Here is a 21,324-nt window from a genome sequence, read left to right as displayed (position 1 = left end):
CTTGCCACATTTATTATCATTATTATTATTATTATTATTATTATTATTATTATTATTATTATTATTTATTGGATTTGTATGCCGCCCCTCTCCGCAGACTCGGGGTAGCTAACAACAATTATAAAAACAGCATGTACAATCCAATTAATAAGACAACTAAAAACCCTTATTATAAAAACCAAACATACACACAAACATACCATGCATAACTTGTAATGGCCTAGGGGAAGGAATATCTCAACTCCCCCATGCCTGGCGATAAAGGTGGGTCTTGAGTAATTTGCAAAAGACAAGGAGGGTGGGGGCCATTCTAATCTCTGGGGGGAGTCGATCCCTGTAGTTGTTAAATGAGTTGTGGTTGTGGTTAAATGAGTTGTGGTTGTTAAGTGAATCTGGTTTCCCCCGCTGACCTCTTGGAACTTCAGTGTCACCACACTAGAGCTGAGGGATAGGGAGGGTGGGGTTGGGATTAGATATATATGTGGGGCTACCTTTGAAAAGTGTTCGGAAACTTCAGATCATGCAAAATGCAGCTGCGAGAGCAATCATGGGCTTCCCAGGGCATGCCCATGTCACACCAACACTCCGCAGTCTGCATTGGTTGCCGATCAATTTCCGGTCACAATTCAAAGTGTTGGTTATGACCTATAAAGCCCTTCATGGCATCGGACCAGAATATCTCCGGGACCACCTCCTGCCGCACGAATCCCAGCGACCGATTAGGTCCCACAGATTAGGTCGACTAAACAATGTCGTTTGGCAGGTCCCAGGGGAAGAGCCTTCTCTGTGGTGGCCCCGACTCTCGGGAACCAGCTCCCCCCGGAGATTAGAACTGCCCCCACCCTCCTTGCCTTCCGTAAACTCCTTAAAACCCACCTTTTCCGCCAGGCATGGGGGAATTGAGATACTGTATCTCCCCCGGGCCTATACAATTTATGTTTGTATGTCTTATTAATAATGGGATTTTTAAAATGTTGTTAAATTATTAGATTTGTTATGAATTGTTCTATTGCTGTTGTGAGCTGCCCTGAGTCTACGGAGAGAGGCGGCATACAAATCTAATAAATGAATGAATGAATGAATGAATGAATGAATGAAAACCAAGGAGCCCCTCCAGAGTTGACTTTCACTAGATACGTGCCCATATGATATTTCCAATAAAGTTATTCTTGGAGGAATCTACCTGCCTCCAAGTTTTTGCTTGCAATTGATCTATTATTTGGAGCCCCGACATTGCCACTATCCCCCCTATTGAAATTTATCTTCCTATAAAAATAAAGCAAAGGCTGTAGTTAATCTGTGAGCAAGTCTATATCACAGCCAGGTATAAGCAGCTCAGGAATTGATTAAAAAAAATAGTAATCAGCTGTCTCTAGCAGAAAATGTCCCTATAAAACATGACTTTATTAAAAGGCGGAATAAAAACGGGCTTATAATAAACTCTGATAGTTGGCAATACTGTACATTTAAACCAACCAAGCAGCTGGAAAAAGAGCTAAAGAAAGTCAATTTTCAAGAAACAGGAAATAATAAATTATACAATGTCAAAAAGGTATTAAATCATGGGCCCAAATTAAATTCTGATATCATATGACTAGTGGCCCAAGAGTTATGGATAACCAGGATTTTGCACTTCTGACAGATATAGTTAAATTTGCTAAAATTAATAACGCTGTTATGGATTATTGATAATTTACAACATTACACAATTGCACTGCGGTAAGAGATCATCTTTCCCCTGAATTACATCTCTATCTGGCTTTGAATTCATTTCCTGTGATTTATTAAGAATAAAAAAACCTGGATTGATAAAATTCGCTGCTACAAAAGCTACAGAATTCTCCATGACAGCTATCAATCAGTTTTTATTTTATCATCTTTTAAACTTACAAAGGGAATAGGTTGATTTTTAGCTTTGGGGGCTTAGTAGTTGTTTTAAGATGACTTACATTATTCCTAAAATTTACTAATATTGCAATGAAATGTAAATATCTAAGAGAGTTAAATTTTAATCAAAATTTTATTGGGAAGCTTCCTTGGGTTTTTTGCCCTGTGTATTTTAACTTTATTGTTACTCGTCATTATGTTATGTTGCCATCTATGACAAATATAACTATATTCTTTTGTTTGGTCTAGTGGTTAAGTCACCAGGCTTAAAACCAGGAGACAATGAGTTCTAGTACTTCCTTAGGAATGGAAGACAGAGGGGGCTGATTTTGGGTCAATCATCAAGAGCGAGTGAGTTCTAGTCTTGTTTTAGCTGTGAAAATTAACTGGGTGAGCTTCAGCCAATCATTTAAGAATGTCAGAGCAGAAGTGGGTGACATATCCTGAATTTTAAAATTATGCTCAGGAAAATCGAAGTAATCCTACGTAGCTTCTGCTCTGGCAATCTCACACTACTTATCAGAGCTTACAAAACTTTTGCCAGACCCATCCTCGAATACAGCTCATCTGTTTGAAACCCATATCCATCTCAGACATTAACACCCTTGAAAATGTCCAAAGATACTTCACCAGAAGAGCCCTTCACTCCTCCACTCGAAATAGAATACCCTACGAGACTAGACTTTCAATCCTGGGCCTAGAAAGTTTAGAACTAATACACCTTAAACAAGATCTAAGCATTGCCCACAAGATCATATGCTGCAATGTCCTGCCTGTCAGCGACTACTTCAGCTTCAACCACAACAACATAAGAGCACACAACCGATTTAAACTTAATATTAACCGCTCCAAACTTGACTGTAAAAAATATGACTTCAGTTACCGAGTTGTCGAAGCGTGGAACTCATTACCGGACTCCATAGTGTCATCCCCAAACCCCCAACACTTTACCCTTAGATTATCTATGGTTGACCTATCCAGATTCCTAAGAGGTCAGTAAGGGGCGAGTACAAGTGCACTAGAGTGCCTTCCGTCCCCTGTCCTATTGCTCTCCTATATCTCCTACACCTTTCTTCTATACCTATATCTCTTCTTCTATTCTTTCATTGATATGTTCTATTACTATACCTTCTTTTCTATTATTTCTTAGATATATTTTACTATGAGTATCTCCTCTATAACCTTCATCATGTATTTTACTATAGATATATACCCACTAAAATCCTCATTGTGTATTGGACATAAATAAATAAAAATAAACAGTCTGATACAAGGATCTTAGGAAGACATTCTTTATTAATACAGGCAGAGCTACAAGCTATCTGAGAAGAATTATTTTGCACCTATGCCTCTATTTTTTCCACACAGGCTCAAAGAGAGAGAGAGAGAGAGAGACAGAGAGAGAGAGAGACAGACAGACAGACAGACAGACAGACACAGAGAGAGAGAAACAGAGAGAGACAGAGAGAGACAGAGAGATTACAAATGTACTCCATCTTAGTAAACGGGTGTCATTCTATCCTTCTTTGTTCCTTACAAGATCTTCCACTCAGAAACTTCTTGATTGTAAATTACATGGTTTGAGAAAAATACAGTTTAAGAATGATTAAGAGGAAGAAAACTGGGGGAATTGTATGCAATCCATTTATTTTATTGCTCTGGTCATCCCGCAAAGAGGCTTTAGAATTTACTGTATCTATTTTGGCATTTAGATATACCTCTACTTACAAACTTAATTCGTTCCGTGATCAGGTTCTTAAGTAGAAACGTTCGTAAGTAGAAGCAATTTTTTCCATAGGAATCAATGTAGAAGGGAATAATGCGTGCAAAGCTATTAGGAAAATCCAAAACTTTAAGGCTTTAAAAAAAAGCAGCAGGCGGACAAAGCGAAGGCAAACGGAGTGGAAACAGGCAGCGAGGAGAAGCGAGGAATGGAGGTCCTAACGAAGGCAAACGAGTGGAGATGGGCAGTGAAGGAAGTGTCTGTCCCAAATTGCTTCCAAAATCACCCCTCAAGACGTTTCCTTTGCTGCCCCAAAACGCTTCAAAATTCACCTCTCCAGACGCTTCCTTCGCTGCCCCAAAACGCTTCAAAATTCACCCATCCAAAAGCTTCCTTTGCTGCCCCAAATCCCTTAAAAATTTAACTCCTCAAACACTTCCTTCGCTGCCCCAAAACACTTCAAAATTCACCCATCCAAACGCTTCCTTCACTGCCCCAAAATGCTTCAAAATTCCCCCATCCAAAAGCTTCCTTTGCTGCCCCAAAACGCTTCAAAATTCACATCTCCAGACGCTTCCTTCGCTGCCCCAAAACTCTTCAAAATTCACCCATCCAAAAGCTTCCTTCACTGCCCCAAAATGCTTCAAAATTCCCCCATCCAAAAGCTTCCTTCACTGCCCCAAAATGCTTCAAAATTCCCCCATCCAAAAGCTTCCTTCGCTGCCCCAAAACTCTTCAAAATTCACCCATCCAAACACTTGGAGGAGTGAATTTTGAAGCGTTTGGGGGCAGCGAAGAAGCGTCTGGAGATGTGAATTTTGAAGGGATTTGGGGCAGCGAAAGAAGCATCTGGAGGGGTAATTTGGGGAGCAATTTGGGGCAGCATGGGAAGCATCTGGAGGGGTGATTTTGGCAGCGAGATGGGGCGGTTGCAGTGAAGGAAGTGTCTGGAGAAGTAAATTTTGAAGCATTTTGGGGCAGTGAAGGAAGCATCTGGAGAGGTGAATTTTGAAGTGTTTTGGGGCAGCGAAGGAAGCGTTTGGATTTGTGAATTTTGAAGTGATTTGGGGCAGCTAAGGAAGCGTCTGGAGGGGTAAATTTAGCAGCAAGGTGGGGCGGCTGTGGGGAGCAGAGGAAGCAGAGGACGAGAGGGGAAAGTGGCAGTGAAATGGGGCGGCTGCGGAAAGCTCGCAGCAGCAGTCGAGAAAGAAGCAAGGGTTCATAAGTAGAAAATGGTTCGTGAGTAGAGGCAAAAAAATCTTGAACACACGGTTCGTATCTCGAAAAGTTTATATCATTGTAGTCTATAAAGTCTTTAAAAAAAAAATCTTTTAAACAGGATAACTTCACCAAGCATTGCTGGCTAGTTAATTTATTGACTAACTACCAGCAATCCTTTTTGGAGCTCAGAGTTCTATCAATAAGGATTTTGATAAAAGCTATGGAAGTTGACTAACAGGGCAAATTCTATTTAAACATCACAGAAGACAATGTGTTTTAATCCTTTTACAACTGTTAATTGAGACGGTACTTATAAGCTGTGCCACAGGTAACCTACCTCTGCATAATCAACCTGTTTTGCCCTCCCTTCATCTCATTCAAATTTAAATCCTACATCAGTTTAGCCATTCCAAGCATTTGATGAAGCAAGCTGTAATTCATGACAGTTTATAGCTTTTAATAAAATGTTTTTCCGTTGGAAAGCATGCCACCAGACTCCTAATTTTGACTAAAGGCAGCTCTTCTTTAGCTCTATCACAATATCTTTGGTTACGTTGTACAATTATCTTTTGAAATTGATCTAATCCATCCTCAGCACGCTTTGGGGCTGTTTAGTTCGTCAAGCTAATTTTGATTGGGGTAGTGAAGGATTCCTTTTCTCTGTTGTAAATCTATTGACAATCCATTCCACAAAACAATTACGTTTTATTGAAAAGAGATAAGGAAGGAAAATATTTCGATTCTGCTTTCTTTTCATTTGGTCAACCATACAAAGAAAGGAATGGATTTCTGGAGGAAAATGGAAGCCAATCTTTCTCAATGGAAGCCTTATTTCTATACTTAGTGGAAAGAAATAACAGGAGAACTTGGCAATAGAAATATAGAAACATAGAAGATTGATGGCAGAGAAAGACCTCCTGGTGCATCTAGTCTGCCCTTATACTACTTCCTGTATTTTATCTTAGGATGGATCTATGTTCATCCCAGCCATGTTTAAATTCAGTTACTGTGGATTTACCGATCACGTTTGCTGGAAGTTTGTTCCAAGCATCTACTACTCTTTCAGTAAAATAATACAGTAGTACCTCGTGATACAAACCCCTCGTCATACGAACTTTTCGAGATACGAACCCGGGGTTCGGAAAAATTTTGTCTCTTCTTACAAACTTTTTTCGCCTTACGAACCCGCCGCCCGAACGCCGAACCCAGAAGTTCGGCAAAAGTTCGGGTTCGGGTTCGTAAGGCCGCCGAGAAGCGCTGCTGCCCAGCTGTCGCCTTTTGAAACAGCCGGGTGGCTTCTCTGCGTTCCCCCAAATGCCAAACCGGGAAGTTCGGCAAAAGTTCGGGTGCAGCGTTTGGGTGGCCGCCGAGAAGCTCCGCCGCCCGGCTGTCACCTTGCCAGAAGAGCTGCGGAGCTATCAGCCGGTCGGGAGGCTCAAACGGAGGTGGGGAATCCCAATAGGGAATTCCATGGAGGGAGCTTTGACCTTCCAAAGATGTCCTTCCTGGCCGGCTGAAACGTGGACTCCAGGAAGGACGTCTCCGTGATGAGATCTACACCAGGCGAAACTCATGAAATAGGACAGTCGGTGAGCTCCCACCTTATGCTTGCGTGTGCTTTACTGCTAAGACATGAAACGGAGGGGAGGGAATGCTTGGGGAAAGTAAAGAATATGCTGTTATCTCCTCTAGATGCTGCTTCAAGGTCACCCAGCTAGAGGAAAGAGGGAGCATGCATGGACTGGCTGTTATAAAAATCATCTTGTTTGAACCTAATTGGTTGCACAGGGTGGGCGATGAGAGACAGTGAAGGGAGAGAAAAGGAGAAGAGTAGAACTTGGGAGTTTTGGAGGGTGATTCTCAGTTCTGGCTTTGCGTTATTGCAATACACTTTCTAATCAAACTATACCGTCCTCAAGCAATGGAGCCAAGGATCATTTCTATCTATCTATCTATCTATCTATCTATCTATCTATCTATCTATCTATCTATCTATCTATCTATCTATCTATCTATCTATCTATCTCTATTTATCAGATTTGTATGCCACCCCTCTCCGCAGACTCGGGGCGGCTCACAGCAATAATGATACAATGTAACAAATCTAATATTTAATTAATTTATAAAACCCCAATTTAGAAACCAATCATACATACAGACATACCATACATAAATTTTATAAGGCTAGGGGGAGGGAAAATGTCAATTCCCCCATGCCTGACGACAGAGGTGGGTTTTAAGGAGCTTACGAAAGGCTAGGAGGGTGGGGGCAACTCTGATATCTGGGGGGAGTTGGTTCCAAAGGGTCGGGGCCGCCACAGAGAAGGCTCTTCCCCTGGGTCCCGCCAAACAACATTGTTTAGTTGACGGGACCCGGAGAAGGCCAACTCTGTGGGACCTAACTGGTCGCTGGGATTCGTGTGGCAGAAGGCGGTCCCGGTTTCGGCCAGAAGAGGTTTCACTTTAAGCTATGGCAGATCTGACAATTATAGAATTAATCGTGATGGGGAAACTATGGCACGCGGAGCAATATCGGAGGGCACGCGAGACTACCATGTTTCAGCTCCAGTGTACAGTAATCCCTCGCTACTTCACGGTTCATCTTTTGCGGATTCGCTACTTCACTGGTTTTCAAGGGGGGCTTAAATCCATTGAAAAATTTAAATCCATTAAAACTTCATAAAATTCTTCTACACAGTACTACTGTACTCTATTAAAGAAACTGGTAGGATATCGCATGTAGTACCAGCTGAGAAAGATTATAGAATGACTGTTTAATGCAAAGGGTGGGTTTTAAAAGTCCAAAAACTCGTTAAATACATTAAAAATATTTTTTCCTCTACTTCACGGAAATTTGTTTTTCATGGGTGGTCTTGGAACGCATCCCCCGCAAAAAACGAGGGATCACTGTACATGTGTGTGCTGGACAGCTGATTTTTGGACTTGGGAAAAGCCGTTTCGCCCTCCGCAAACTTCAGGGAAGCTTCTCTGAAGCCCCAGAGGCCAAAAAATCCCCCAACGGACAAACCAAAAGTTCGGAAAACCACACTTCTGGTTTGCCGTTATGCTGGTTTTTTGCCATCCGGAGCTTTGTGAACCCTCTGGAATGCAAAAAACAGCAAATCAGAAGTGTGTTTTATGATTGATTTATGATTTATGATTTTATTGGATTTGTATGCCGCCCCTCTCCATAGACTCGGGGTGGCTAACAACAGTAACAAAAATAGCATATAACAATCCAATATTAAAATAGTTAAAAACCCTTATTATAAAACCAAACATATATACAGAAATACCATGCATAAAATTGTAAAGGCCTAGGGGGAAAGAGTATCTCAGTTCCCCCATGCCTGGCGGCAGAGGTGGGTTTTAAGAAGCTTACGAAAGGCAAGGAGGGTGGGAGCAATTCTAATCTCTGGGGGGAGTTGGTTCCAGAGGGTCGGGGCCGCCACAGAGAAGGCTCTTCCCCTGGGTCCCGCCAAGCGACATGGTTTAGTTGACGGGACCCGGAGAAGACCCACTCTGTGGGACCTAACTGGTCACTGCGATTCGTGCAGCAGAAGGCGGTCCCTGAGATAGTCTGGTCCGGTGCCATGAAGGGCTTTAAAGGTCATAACCAACACTTTGAATTGTGACCAGAAACTGATCGGTAACCAGTGCAGACTGCGGAGTGTTGGTGTAACATGGGCATATTTAGGGAAGCCCATGATTGCTCTCGCAGCTGCATTCTGCACGACCTGAAGTTTCCGAACACTTTTCAAAGGTAGCCCCATGTAGAGAGCATTACAGTAGTCGAGCCTCGAGGTGATGAGGGCATGAGTGACCATGAGCAGTGACTCCCGGTCCAAGTAGGGCCGCAACTGGTGCACAAGGCGAACCTGGGCAAACACCCCCCTCGCCACAGCCAAAAGGTGTTTCTCTAATGTGAGCTGTGGATCGAGGAGGACGCCCAAGTTGCGGACCCTCTCTGAGGGGGTCAGTAGTTCCCCCCTCAACCAGGTTTCAGAAAGACCTGTGCGCATGCGCGGGGGGCATTACAAGAGGGGCGCATGCATGGGGTGGAGGGAAGGGGTGTGGGCACATGCGCGCATGCTAGCGCACCCTCCACAAACCCCTTTTGACATGCGAACCGAAAAAGGATCGCTGTCACTCTTCTATAACATATAATAGCAAATTTTTTAAATCCTGACCACCCTTCACGGTCCTTCCTCTCCCTTTTATTTATGCAACCCTAGAACATCTTGGATTGATTGACAAAGAGGGTGAAACGAAAATTTACCTCCCAGTGACTGAAGATCAATTGCGGGCTGGCCAGGCCGCTTGTTCTCTTCCTGATTTCATCAGCAAAGCCAAAACTCTCCGCTACTGGCAATAATGCCTTGATGATAAAGATGTCCGTCCCTTCCTTCATCTCCTCTTGCAATACTCGGCCGACTCGCTTGGACAGGACGGCATAAACACGGCCTGCCAAAACAGGGGTGATATTAATTCATTGGCCCTCCCACCAAGGATTTGCCCATTCAGAGATATTCAAAGCTACATTCAGAGTATAAGACGCACCCAAATCTTTCAGCCTCTTTTAGGGAGAGAAAAGGTGCTCCGAAAATATATTTACCGAATTAGGAAATCTAATCAATACATAGAAACATAGAAGACTGACGGCAGAAAAAGACCTCATGGTCCATCTAGTCTGCCCTTATACTATTTCCTGTATTTTATCTTACAATGGATATACAGTATGTTTATCCCAGACATGTTTAAATTCAGTTACTGTGGATTTACCAACCCCGTCTGCTGGAAGTTTGTTCCAAGGATCTATTACTCTTTCAGTAAAATAATATTTTCTCATGTTGCCTTTGATCTTTCCCCCAACTAACTTCAGATTGTGTCCCCTTGTTCTTGTGTTCACTTTCCTGTTAAAAACACTTCCCTCCTGAAACCTATTTAACCCTTTAACATATTTAAATGTTTCGATCATGTCCCCCCTTTTCCTTCTGTCCTCCAGACTATACAGATTGAGTTCATGAAGTCTTTCCTGATACGTTTTATGCTTAAGACCTTCCACCATTCTTGTAGCCCGTCTTCGGACCCGTTCAATTTTGTCAATATCTTTTTGTCATATGGCAAAAGAAGCAAAGTATCAAGAAATAGTATTCGTGGCAAGCTATCCTCCAGTATGTAGAAAATAAGGAGAAATTTCCCGACAGTCAGAACTGTTGATCAGTGGAACAGCCTGCCACTAGAGGTTGTGAATGCCCCAACACTGGAAGTTTTTAAGCAGATATTGGATAACCATCTGTCTGAAGTAGTGTAGGGTTTCCTTCCTAAGCAGGGGGTTGGACTAGAAGACCTCCAAGGTCCCTTCCAACTATGTTGTTGTTATTATAAAAGCAGGAGGTGGTAAAATGCTCAGGGTTAGAGCAAATGTACAAACATCAAACATCACAACCTTCGCAATCACACAATGGGGCACATGCGTGGGATGGATGGAAGGGGTGAGGGCACATGCGCGCGTGCTAGCGCACCCCCCATAAACCCCTTTTGACATGCGAACCAAAAAAGGATTGCCGTCACTGCCCTATAACATCTAATAGCAAGTCTTCGGAGAGGGGCGGCATACAAATCTAATAAATTGAATTGAATTTGGGAAGTTAAATAAAAATAACTCACATAATCATCCTTCACTAATTGATTTTTTTGGGGGGGGGGAGGGAGTGGGCGGCCGTACCAAATTGAATTAATTAAAATCAGTTCGCCACCATCCAGATCTACTCAAATGGTAATCAGTCAGTTCCTGGCAATTTTAGGCACAATGGCCCAAAATATTTGAAAAGGAACTAGGTTGGGGAATGTTGCTCTACACATTGTCACTTATCAAATTATCGTTTTTTTTCCCAGTTCTAATACAGTGATACCTTGTCTTACAAACTTAATTGGTTCCGGGACGAGGTTCTTACGGTGAGAAGTTTGTAAGACGAAACAATGTTTCCCATAGGAATCAATGGAAAAGTGATTAATGCGTGCAAGCCCAAAATTCACCCCTTTTGCCTTTTGCCCCACCTGTGGACCTCTGTGTTTTTGCGATGCTGCGATTTCATTGAGGTTCCCCTCGCTGGGAAACCCCACCTCCGGACTTTTGTTGCTCGCGAAGCGCCCGTTTTTGCACTGCTGGGATTCCCCAGCAGCATTACAAAAACACAGAAGTCTAGAGGTGGGGTTTCCCATGGAGGGGAGCCTCAGGGGAATCCCAGCAGCACATAAATGGGTGCTTCCCTGGCAATGGAAGTCCAGAGGTGGGGCATCCCAGCGGCGGCGGTAGGTTTGTAAGGTGAAGATAGTTTGTAAGAAGAGGCAAAAAAATCTTAAACCCCGGGTTTGCATCTTGAAAAGTTTGTATAACGAGGCGTTTGTAAGATGAGGTGTCACTGTACCTTAAAAAGATAAATAACCTTCTCAGAAAATGCAAATGTCGGGAACTGAAACCCATTGATCTTAAAGTGACCGTGTTTCAGAGACATTACGCAAAGCAAAAATTTTTTTATTTATCTATTATTGATTTAACTGGATTGATAGGCCGCCTCTCTCCGAGGACTCAAGATCATCAAGGTCACATGATCCTATTTTGCGACCTTTCTGACGAACAAAGTTAATGGGGAAGCCAGATTCACTTAACAACCGTGTTACCGACTTAACAACTGTGGCAATTCACTTAATAACCGCAGCAAGAAAACAGTTGTAATATGGGAAAAGAGCTCACTTAAAAGTGTCTCACTTAGCAACAGAATTGTGGACGTAAATCGAGGACAACTTGTCACTCTCTTTATACTGGTTTCATTTTTGGTCTTTTCTTTACCTAGGACTTCCGCTGTGGCCATGATTTCACAGGTGTACATGGCGGCCATCAGCCTCTGGGGCTTGACCTGCATGGCGTAGCGGCATGCTTCCTTCATCGTCGCAATCAGTTGGCCTGAGAAAGGGCCGTAGCAGTCGGCATTCAACACCTCCGCTTTGCGCTTGTTTAGGGATTTTAGGCTACACCGCTCGTCCTCTTGCGGTTCGTTTTTAGAAACGGGTTCGGTCTCCGTCCTCGAGGGAGCTTCCTCTTCACCTCCGGCCTCTTCCGTCCCCTTCCCCTCCTCCGAATCCTGCCTCTTGAGCGACATCTGCTCCGCAAATCTGCTCATGTCCCACTTCTCCACCGAAAAGCAGACGCCCATCAGCGGTTCGTCACACATCGGTCCAGAGAGCGTCGCCAGCTGAAAGCCGCTGAGGATGCTGTTGTCGAAATCCCGATACAGGCTGGCTTCTTTGGTTGGCTTGACGCCTTCGAGGCACTGCCAGACAGACTTCTTGTAGCCTTCGCACCTGTTCAGTAAGATGTTAGGTCCGCATTTCCGAGGGCCGAAGGAGCAGATCCCGTCCACGACGTTCCTCCACTTCCAGCCCTGCAGGTTTCGTTCCAGTTTCTGTTTGAATTCCTGTATCCGTCCGAGCGTCCTTTGGTTCATCTCCTCTGCTTTCTTGCCTTCGTTGAGGGAGGAGGTAAGCAGCTCCATGGTTCGAATCAATTCGCTGTTTTCCTCCAGCAGCTGGGCTACTCCGTCCGGCAACGGCGTCGCTCGTACGCTAAGGGTGGCGTATTTGTTGGGCGTGGATATGGTTATGAGCCCGTCGGAATCCACTTGCACCCCTTCGGGGATTTTATTCTGCTCCTCTTTGCTCTGGTGGATGACAGCAACTTTCTGCTGCCTTCCGATTTCTTCGTTCACCATATCCACTTTGGGGGGTCTTGTGATGGTTTCTCGGAAGGGGATGATGGGCTTGGAGACGCTGATTTCTATCCTGGCAAACCTATGGAGAGCCAAAACAAAAAAACAAAAACAAACCAACTTCGAGACAGGTCTGACAACAAGTTTAAATCCACTGGTAAGTTATCATTATCTACGGGACCGCCTTCTGCCGCACGAATCCTAGTGACCAGTTGACCAAAGTTGGCCTTCTCCAGGTCCCGTCGACTAAACAATGTCGTTTGATGGAACCCAGGGGAAGAGCCCTCTCTGTGGTGGCCCCGACCCTCTGGAATCAGCTCCCCCCAGAGATCAGAATTGCCCCCACCCTCCTTGCCTTTCGTAAGCTTCTCAAAACCCACCTCTGTCGTCAGGCATGGGGGAATTGAGATATTCATTCCCCCCAGGCCTATACAATTTATGCATGGTATATTTGTGTGTATGTTTGGTTTTTAATAAGGGTTTTTAGTTATTTTAAATATTAGATTTGTTATATGTTGTTTTATTACTGTTGTTAGCCGCCCCTAGTGTACGGAGAGGGACAGCATACAAATCTAATAAATGAATGAATGAATGAATGAATGAATGAATGAATGAATGAATGAATAAATAAATAAATAATCACTTGATCCCAACATAAAATTTCTGGGTAATTGTACTGAAATATTTCTTTCCTGCTTTCTTAGCAAAACACCCACTGTGCCATCAAGGGAGCACTAGCCTCTAAGAAAGTGGTCAATTTTATAAATTTGGGCACAAAGAAAAGACATTTTATTGCATGTGAGGCTAATAATTACCACTAGCTTGGCTTTCTGGTCTCTCAGGATATTGGAAGGTTATTTTGAATTTTCAATCTGCAGTATGTATGTATGTACTGTTTCATGTACACCGAGAGCATATGCACCAATGACAAATTCCTTGTGTGTCTAATTACACTTGGCCATCACACTTTCTTCTATGAGGATGACACTGAATACACCAGGTTTCTGTTTTTACCCTGGCATACAGTTATTATTAGAATAGAATAGAATAGAATAGAATAGAATTTTTATTGGCCAAGCGTGATTGGACACACAAGGAATTTGCATATGCTCTCAGCGTACATAAAATAAAATAAAATATACATTTGTCAAGAATCATGTGGTACAACACTTAACGATTTTTATAGGGGTCAAATAAGCAATGAAGAAGCAATATTAATAAAAATCTTAGGATATAGGCAACAAGTTACAATCATACAGTCAACATGGGAGGAAATGGGTGATAGGAATGATGAGAAAAACTAGTAGAATAGAAGTGCAGATTTAGTAGAAAGTCTGACAGTGTTTATTATGAGTCTAACTTCCTTAATCAAGAGTTTTGAAACTTGGCAACGTTAAGACTTGTGGATTCAAACTCCCAGAAGTCTCCAGCCAGCTATGCTATGCTATGCTATGTTATGCTATGCTATGCTGGTTGCAGCATTCCGGGAGTTGAATTCCACAAGTCTTAAAGTTGCCAGGTTTGAAGACTTCAGTCCTTAATAATGTTGCATGAAAGCCATTTCCTTTCGTGTTAATATTTTTTCTCCTTAACCCACCTTTCCTTCAAGTCATCCAAGCAGCGCTGAAGATGGACTTCTCCTGCGGTAATTAAGACGTGCTCGCCGGTCTCTTGGATCAAAATCTGCACACAGGGATCAGCCTGGTTTAAAAGCTTCATTCCTTTAACCAACCGAGGCATCTCACCTGGAAAGTCAAAAGCATGTTTAAAAGCTACACTGCTTAGAAACACCTTGCTTCAAAGAATCGTGCAATATAACAAGAGGGCTGCGGAACAGGAGAGCGAAATCTTTTATTCTAAGTTCAGATTCATGTCAAATCCATGACCCTCCTTTAGAATTGTTCTGTCGGGCTCTCTGGTAGACTCCTCCCAAAAATTCACAGGCACAAATTTCAGACACACACACGTTTGAAAATTCAAAACAATGTTCTTTATACCAAAAATTCAAATAGACTAAGCCCTCTTTTTGTATAGCAAAGAGCACTCGTCTCCAAACAAACTGGTAATTTGTACAAGTCCCTTATCAGTTCTGAGATACTTAGCTTGCAGCTGTGAGGCAATTCACAGTCCTTCTTCTTTCACAAAGTGAAACACACTTTGCTCTGGTTTAGTTTCAAAGTGGGGAAAAATCAGCACACAAAGGTCAAAGTCAGCAAGGCGGGCACGAAACACAAGGATCAGATAATCCTCCACAATGGCCAAATCCACAGGCTGCTATTTATAGCTGCCTCACTAATTACCACAGCCCCACCCAACCACAGGTGGCCTCATTTTCTTTGATAATAATCTCTCAGTTGTTGTTGCCTATGCATCGCTCTCTGCATGCGTGGCTGTATCATTAACTCTTGTTCTGAATCCAAGGAGGAGCTAGATAATTGATCTCCTTCTGAGCTGTCTGCCACACTCTCCTCCTCCCTGTCACTCATGTCTTCTTGGTCAGAGGAGCCTTCATCAGCAGATTCCAACGGGGGCAAAACAGGCCTGCAGCATGTGGATGTCTCCCCCACATCCACAGTCCTTGGGGCAGGAGCTGGGCCAGAGCTAACCACAACAAGAATGAGTGCTCTAGATCTCAAGGGGATCTTCCTGATTTCTTACCCCAGTTGTAGAAGCACAATTTTTTTCCCCATACTTCCGGACTTTTTTTTTAAGAGGTCCGCTGGCTTCCAAGGAGGGTGGAGAAAATCAATGATTTTTTTTAAATAATGTAACAATCATCAATTTTTATCTACCCTGATTGGAAGCTAGCGCACCTTTAAATAAAAACAAATAAATAAAACAATTAAATAAATTATTATTATTTTTAACCATTTTATTTTAACAAAATACTTTTGGAGTAAAAAAATCTATCTAAAGATAGTTTTCTATTTAAGATAAATTAATAATTTTATTTATTTATTTATTTATATTATGAATATTTTCATTTATTTTATATAGATGTGTGCTAGCTTCTAATTAAGGTGGATAAAAATCGATGATTTAAAAAAAAAAATTAAACAATCATCGATTTTTATTCACCCTGATTGGAAGCTAGCACACCCCTAAAAATAAATAGATAAATAGATAAATAAGTAAATAGATAACTAGCTTCTAATTAAGGTGGATAAAAATTGATGATTTTTTTAAAAAAAATTAAAAAATCATCGATTTTTATCCACCCTGATTGGAAGCTAGCACACCCCTAAAAATAAATAGATAAATAGATAAATAAGTAAATAAATAGATAAATAGATAAATAAGTAAATAAATAGATAAATAAGTAAATAGATAAATAAGTAAAAAGATAAATAGATAAATAAGTAAATAGATAAACAGATAAACAGCTATTAAAAAATTACTTGGGTGCTTAGGCTCCACGGCCACTCGTACGATCGGCGTTGCTTCAAAGTTGAGCGGGTTAAATGGTGGGCAAGCCGGCGAGGAGGACAACGTTGCTGATTTCAAAACGAACTCTTGCAAGCCACCTATTCCTGAAATGCAACAAAACGGAAATTCAAAATACACATTGAATCAATATCGCTTTCCTCGCTAAAGACGATGGAAAAACATTAAAATAAAAACAAGACAGGGCACATTCTGGAGAACCGGTAGTGGAAATTTTGAGTAGTTCAGAGAACCGGCAAATACCACCTCTGGCTGGCCCCAGAGTGGGGAGGGAATGGGGATTTTGCAGTATCTGTCTTGACTATTGCAATGCACTCTACATGGGGCTACCCTTGAAGAGCGTTCGGAGACTTCAGCTGGTGCAGAATGCAGCAGTGCAGGCAATAGCGGGTGTATCAAGGTACGCCTGTATTACTCCAACTTTACGCACTGCATTGGTTGCCAGTCGGTCCCTAAACACAAGGAGTTGGTTATCACCTTTAAAGTCCTAAATGGCTCAGGGCCAGACTATTTACGAAACTGCCTCCTCCCTCATACCTCGCTGCAGCCATTAAGGGCCCACAGAGTTGGCCTTGTCCAGGTCCCGTCCGCCAAGCAATGTCAGTTTGCAGGACCTCGGGGAAGAGCCTTCTCTGTGGCGGCTCCGACTCTTTGGAACCAACTGCCTCCAGAGATCCGCATTATCTCCACCCTACCGGTCTTCCGGAAAGCCGTTAAGACCTGGCTTTTCCAGCAGACCAAGAATTAGGCTGATTGCAAGTATGTATGTTTTTTATATTACTGTTATTATTGACTTTTATTATTAGATTTTAACTGTTTTTACTGTTGTTGTATTTATTCCAATTGTTAGCCGCTCAGAATCCGTGACATATAACTGCAATAAACAAAATAAATAAACGAAATAAATAAATAAAATCTGGACTGAGTTATTATGGTAGAAAAACATATATCCAAGCGCCTTAGACCAAAGACACCTTCAGTTTTCACTATTGTAGCCATGTCCTTCGTATCTGAGATGTATTGAAAATATTTGCTCTCCAGGCAGTTTAAAATGAAATGGAACAAGCCTAGAAACATTACGTTTTAGGATAATGCCAACAAGTGAGAACAAATTTTTCAGCTTCTCCTTATATTTTATTGCGAAACAAGCAGTCAGATAATTAAAGTTGAATTTCCTAAGACCTGAACTTATTATTCTCAAAGCCTAAGGCTTCCTTTTGTAAACAGTGTCTTGGTGTGCACGGTTTTTTCCCCTGGATGAGTTTATCACAGTTATTATCCTTGTTATTATCCTCCTTATTATATTTGACACCGACGTATCAAGTATGAACTACCAGCAATAATTGGATGGTACCAAGCACCGCCTATAAGAATGGCATTTTAAGTTTAATAAAGCTATTTAAAATGCTGTAAAAATTAACCAAAGTGGAAATTGGAAAATAACTTCAAGGCCACCAACAACAGCATGAACAGCCAGTAAATTACCTTTTTGTTTTTCAATTTTCAGATTAAAAAGTCTTCGCTACTGTGGGTGTAGGAACAGATGGCAGGAAAGAGAACAATGGGAACAACTCAAACACGCTTGTCATTACTGGATGTTATTAATAAGACTCGTGTGTCATGCTGTCTAATTATAATGGCAAGTGCTCCAAAACAAAGTTTATTGACATGATTCTTTTGCAACAAAAGAATTTCTGTTTTCTTATTCTGGCTACATCAGGATCAAGTTTTTTTTTTTTTCTTTAATTACACTAATTGTCAAACGAGAGAGAGAGAGAAATTGAGATTCATAAGAGTTTAGTTTTAACCAGTTTCTCCATTTACTTAGGTTTATTTCTTGTGTTTGCTTTATTTGGTGAATTGTTTTAAAAAAGACAATTTGCACTTAAATTTTATTTATTTATTTTATTTATTTATTAGATTTGTATGCCGCCCCTCTCTGTAGACTGGGGGCGGCTCACAACAATAATTCTCTCTTTTTTTGGGGGGTATGGCTGTTAAATATTTCTCGATCTGGAGATGAGAACATGTAAGTGTCTTGCATTATATTCACAGCCTGAGAATAACAAAATACATCCATTGAAAAGGAACAAAGGACAGGAGAACAAAGCCTACAGCAGTGTATTGGATGGCAAAGCCGGTCTATTCCTATTTGGCCAATGAAAAAACCAAGTAGGTGGATGGAGATAGCAATAGCACCATAACAACAGCACTTAGACTTACTGTGTTTCTCCCAAAATAAGACCCTGTCTTATATACACTGCTCAAAAAATTAAAAGGAACACTCAAAGAACACATCCTAGATTTGAATGAATGAAATATTCTCTTTGAATACTTTGTTCTGTACAAAGTTGAATGTGACGACAACATGTTTGTTTGTTTGTTTGTTTGTTTGTTTTGTCCAATACACAATGAGGGTTTTAGTGGGTATATATCTATATACACATAGTAAAATACATGATGAAGGTTATAGAGGAGATACTCATAGTAAAATATATCTAAGAAATAATAGAAAAGAAGATATAGGAATAGAACATATCAATGAAAGAATAGAAGAAGAGATATAGGAATAGAAGAAAGGTATAGGAGATATAGGAGAGCAATAGGACAGGGGACGGAAGGCACTCTAGTGCACTTGTACTCGCCCCTTACTGACCTTTTAGGAATCTGGATAGGTCAACCGTAGATAATCTAAGGGTAAAGTGTTGGGGGTTTGGTGATGACACTATGGAGTCCTATGGTATGGTAATGAGTTCCACGCTTCGACAACTCGGTTACTGAAGTCATATTTTTTACAGTCAAGTTTGGAGCGGTTAATATTAAGTTTAAATCTGTTGTTGCTTCCTAAGTGGAGTTTGATTTCACAGAAGTTTGATTTACTTAAAGTTATATTGTGTTAAGTGTTCCCTTTATTTTTTTTTAGCAGTATATCTTTTTTGAACCCTGAAATAAGCGCTTGGCCTTATAGCTATGCACTCAAAAGCCTAATTTGGATGAGTTATTTGGGGGGGAAACAGGGTATATACTGCTTCACAGTGCTTTACAGCCCTCTCTAAGCAGTTTATAGAGTCAGCATCTTACCCCCAACAATCTGGGTCCTCGTTTTACCCACCTTGGAAGGATGGAAGGCTGAGTCAACCTGAACCCTGGTGAGATCCAAATTGCCAAATTGCAGGCAGCCAGCAATCAGCAAGTAGCAAAATTAGCCCGCAGTACTGCACTCTAATCACTGCGCCACCACGGCTCGCGATGGTTAAAGGATGGGGTAAAATTAAATACTGTATATACACAACTCAAGTCTCAATATAAAAATGTGGATGCAATTGCCAAAAAGCAGTGTATTTTAAGAGCATTCCTGTTGTTACGCCTTGGCTTGTTTATTTGCCATTATAGCTGAAACAAATTTATCACACATATCTGAAGCTTCTAATTACTATTTATAAAACACAGGAAACCAGCCTGTGCCACACTTAAATAATAAAAAAAAACCACCAGAAACTCAGACTTGCAGTTCAGATACAAGGCAAAACATGTATCTAAGAATGAAAGGTTAGACATAGTGTGTTTTAAGATTTGATGTACAATCGTACCTCTACTTAAGAATGCCTCTACTTACAAACTTTTCTAGATAAGAACTGGGTGTTCAAGATTTTTTTGCCTCTTCTCAAGAACCATTTTCCACTTACAAACCCGAATCTCTGAAACTGTAACCGGAAAAGGCAGGGAGAAGCCTCCGTGGGGCCTCTCTAGGAATCTCCTGGCAGGAAACAGGGCCAGAAAAGGCAGGGAGAAGCCTCCGTGGGGCCTCTCTAGGAATCTCCTGGCAGGAAACAGGGCCAGAAAAGGCAGGGAGAAGCCTCCGTGGGGCCTCTCTAGGAATCTCCTGGCAGGAAACAGGGCCAGAAAAGGCAGGGAGAAGCCTCCGTGGGGCCTCTCTAGGAATCTCCTGGCGGGAAACAGGGCCAGAAAAGGCAGGGAGAAGCCTCTGTGGGGCCTCCCTAGGAATCTCCTGGCAGGAAACAGGGCTGGAAAAGGTGGGGAGAAGCCTCCGTGGGGCCTCTCTAGGAATCTCCTGAGAGGAAACAGGGCCAGAAAAGGCAGGGAGTAGCCTCCGTGGAGCCTGTCTAGGAATCTCCTGGCAGGAAACAGGGCCAGAAAAGGCAGGGAAAAGCCTCCGTGGGGCTCTCTAGGAATCTCCTGCCAGGAAACAGGGCCAGAAAAGGCAGGGAGAAGCCTCCATGGGGCCTCTCTAGGAATCTCCTGGGACGAAACGTGGCCTCCGCCCTCCCTGTGGTTTCCCCAATCACATGCATTATTTGCTTTTACATTGATCCCTATGGGAAAAATTGCTTCTTCTTACAAACTTTTCTACTTAAGAACCTGGTCACGCAACGAATTAAGCTTGTAAGTAGAGGTCCCACTGTAAAGGTCACATTGATTTAGCTTCCTGTCCTGTTCCATGCGGTGTCCCCGCTAATAATATTTATATAGCAAGGAAAACCTTGCTATAAAACACCCCCTGCTTTTATCAATTCTGTTCTGGAACCTTCCCTTTTGTCCTTCCAGCAAAAAGCACCCCAGCATCACCCAGGGTTCACACCTGCCCGGCTAATTTGTTTCCTCGTCCTGCTGCCACTGAAGTCTCCTCCGAAGCTAAATACGTCTGGCTAAAAGTTTTGCTGACTAAACGAAGAGCTTTGCGAGGAGAGTGTCATGTATCAGCCACAAGCAGACAGAGGCCGGGCAGCATCTCCTCCAAGACAAAAGGAGGAATCCTGCAAAGCAAATGTCAGCTTCTTTTCCCAGCCACCGAAAAGTATCTCATTTGCTCTTCCGTTAAAACGAAAAAGGAAAACAAAGTCAACCTCCGTCTTTCCCTAGGTTCACTGGTGGTACGAAAATTATAACTTCTACTATGAAGCCTATGAGAAAAAACAGAGAATGGCGAAACCCAGTGGTGAAAACCACTTTTTAAAAATTTACCGGTTCTGTGGGCGTGGCTTGGTGGACGTGGTATGGCTTGGTGGGCGTGGCAACGGAAGGATATTGCCAAATCCCCATTCCCTCCCCACTTCCTGGGGGAAGGATACTGTAAAATCTCAATTCCCTACCCACTCCAAGGGAAGGATACTGCTTCCTACCCCACTGCAGGGGAAGGATACTGCTTCCTACCCCACTCCGGGGGAAGGATACTGCTTCCTACCCCACTCCAGGGGAAGGATACCGCTTCCTACCCCACTCCAGGGGAAGGATACTGCTTCCTACCCCACTCCAGGGGAA

At 42.3% G+C, this 21,324-nt stretch overlaps 1 protein-coding gene across 3 annotated transcripts in view; it reads right to left on the bottom strand.

Annotated features, from left to right (window-relative positions):
• The window catches only part of EFL1 (elongation factor like GTPase 1), an 85,946-nt gene that overhangs the window by 5,246 nt on the left and 59,376 nt on the right, over window positions 1-21,324 (bottom strand). For all 3 annotated transcript variants that reach the window (XM_070762034.1, XM_070762032.1, XM_070762033.1), the window contains exons 16-19: window positions 15,999-16,130; window positions 14,198-14,345; window positions 11,685-12,682; window positions 9,111-9,295 (exon numbers count right to left, since the gene is read on the bottom strand). In XM_070762034.1, the coding sequence (XP_070618135.1) occupies window positions 9,111-9,295; window positions 11,685-12,682; window positions 14,198-14,345; window positions 15,999-16,130 (1,463 nt within the window). The remainder of the gene's footprint in view (window positions 1-9,110; window positions 9,296-11,684; window positions 12,683-14,197; window positions 14,346-15,998; window positions 16,131-21,324) is intronic.

This window comes from Erythrolamprus reginae, chromosome 10 (genome assembly GCF_031021105.1).
Source record: "Erythrolamprus reginae isolate rEryReg1 chromosome 10, rEryReg1.hap1, whole genome shotgun sequence".
Taxonomy (NCBI): domain Eukaryota; kingdom Metazoa; phylum Chordata; class Lepidosauria; order Squamata; family Dipsadidae; genus Erythrolamprus; species Erythrolamprus reginae.
This window is presented reverse-complemented; position numbering and strand designations above follow the sequence as displayed.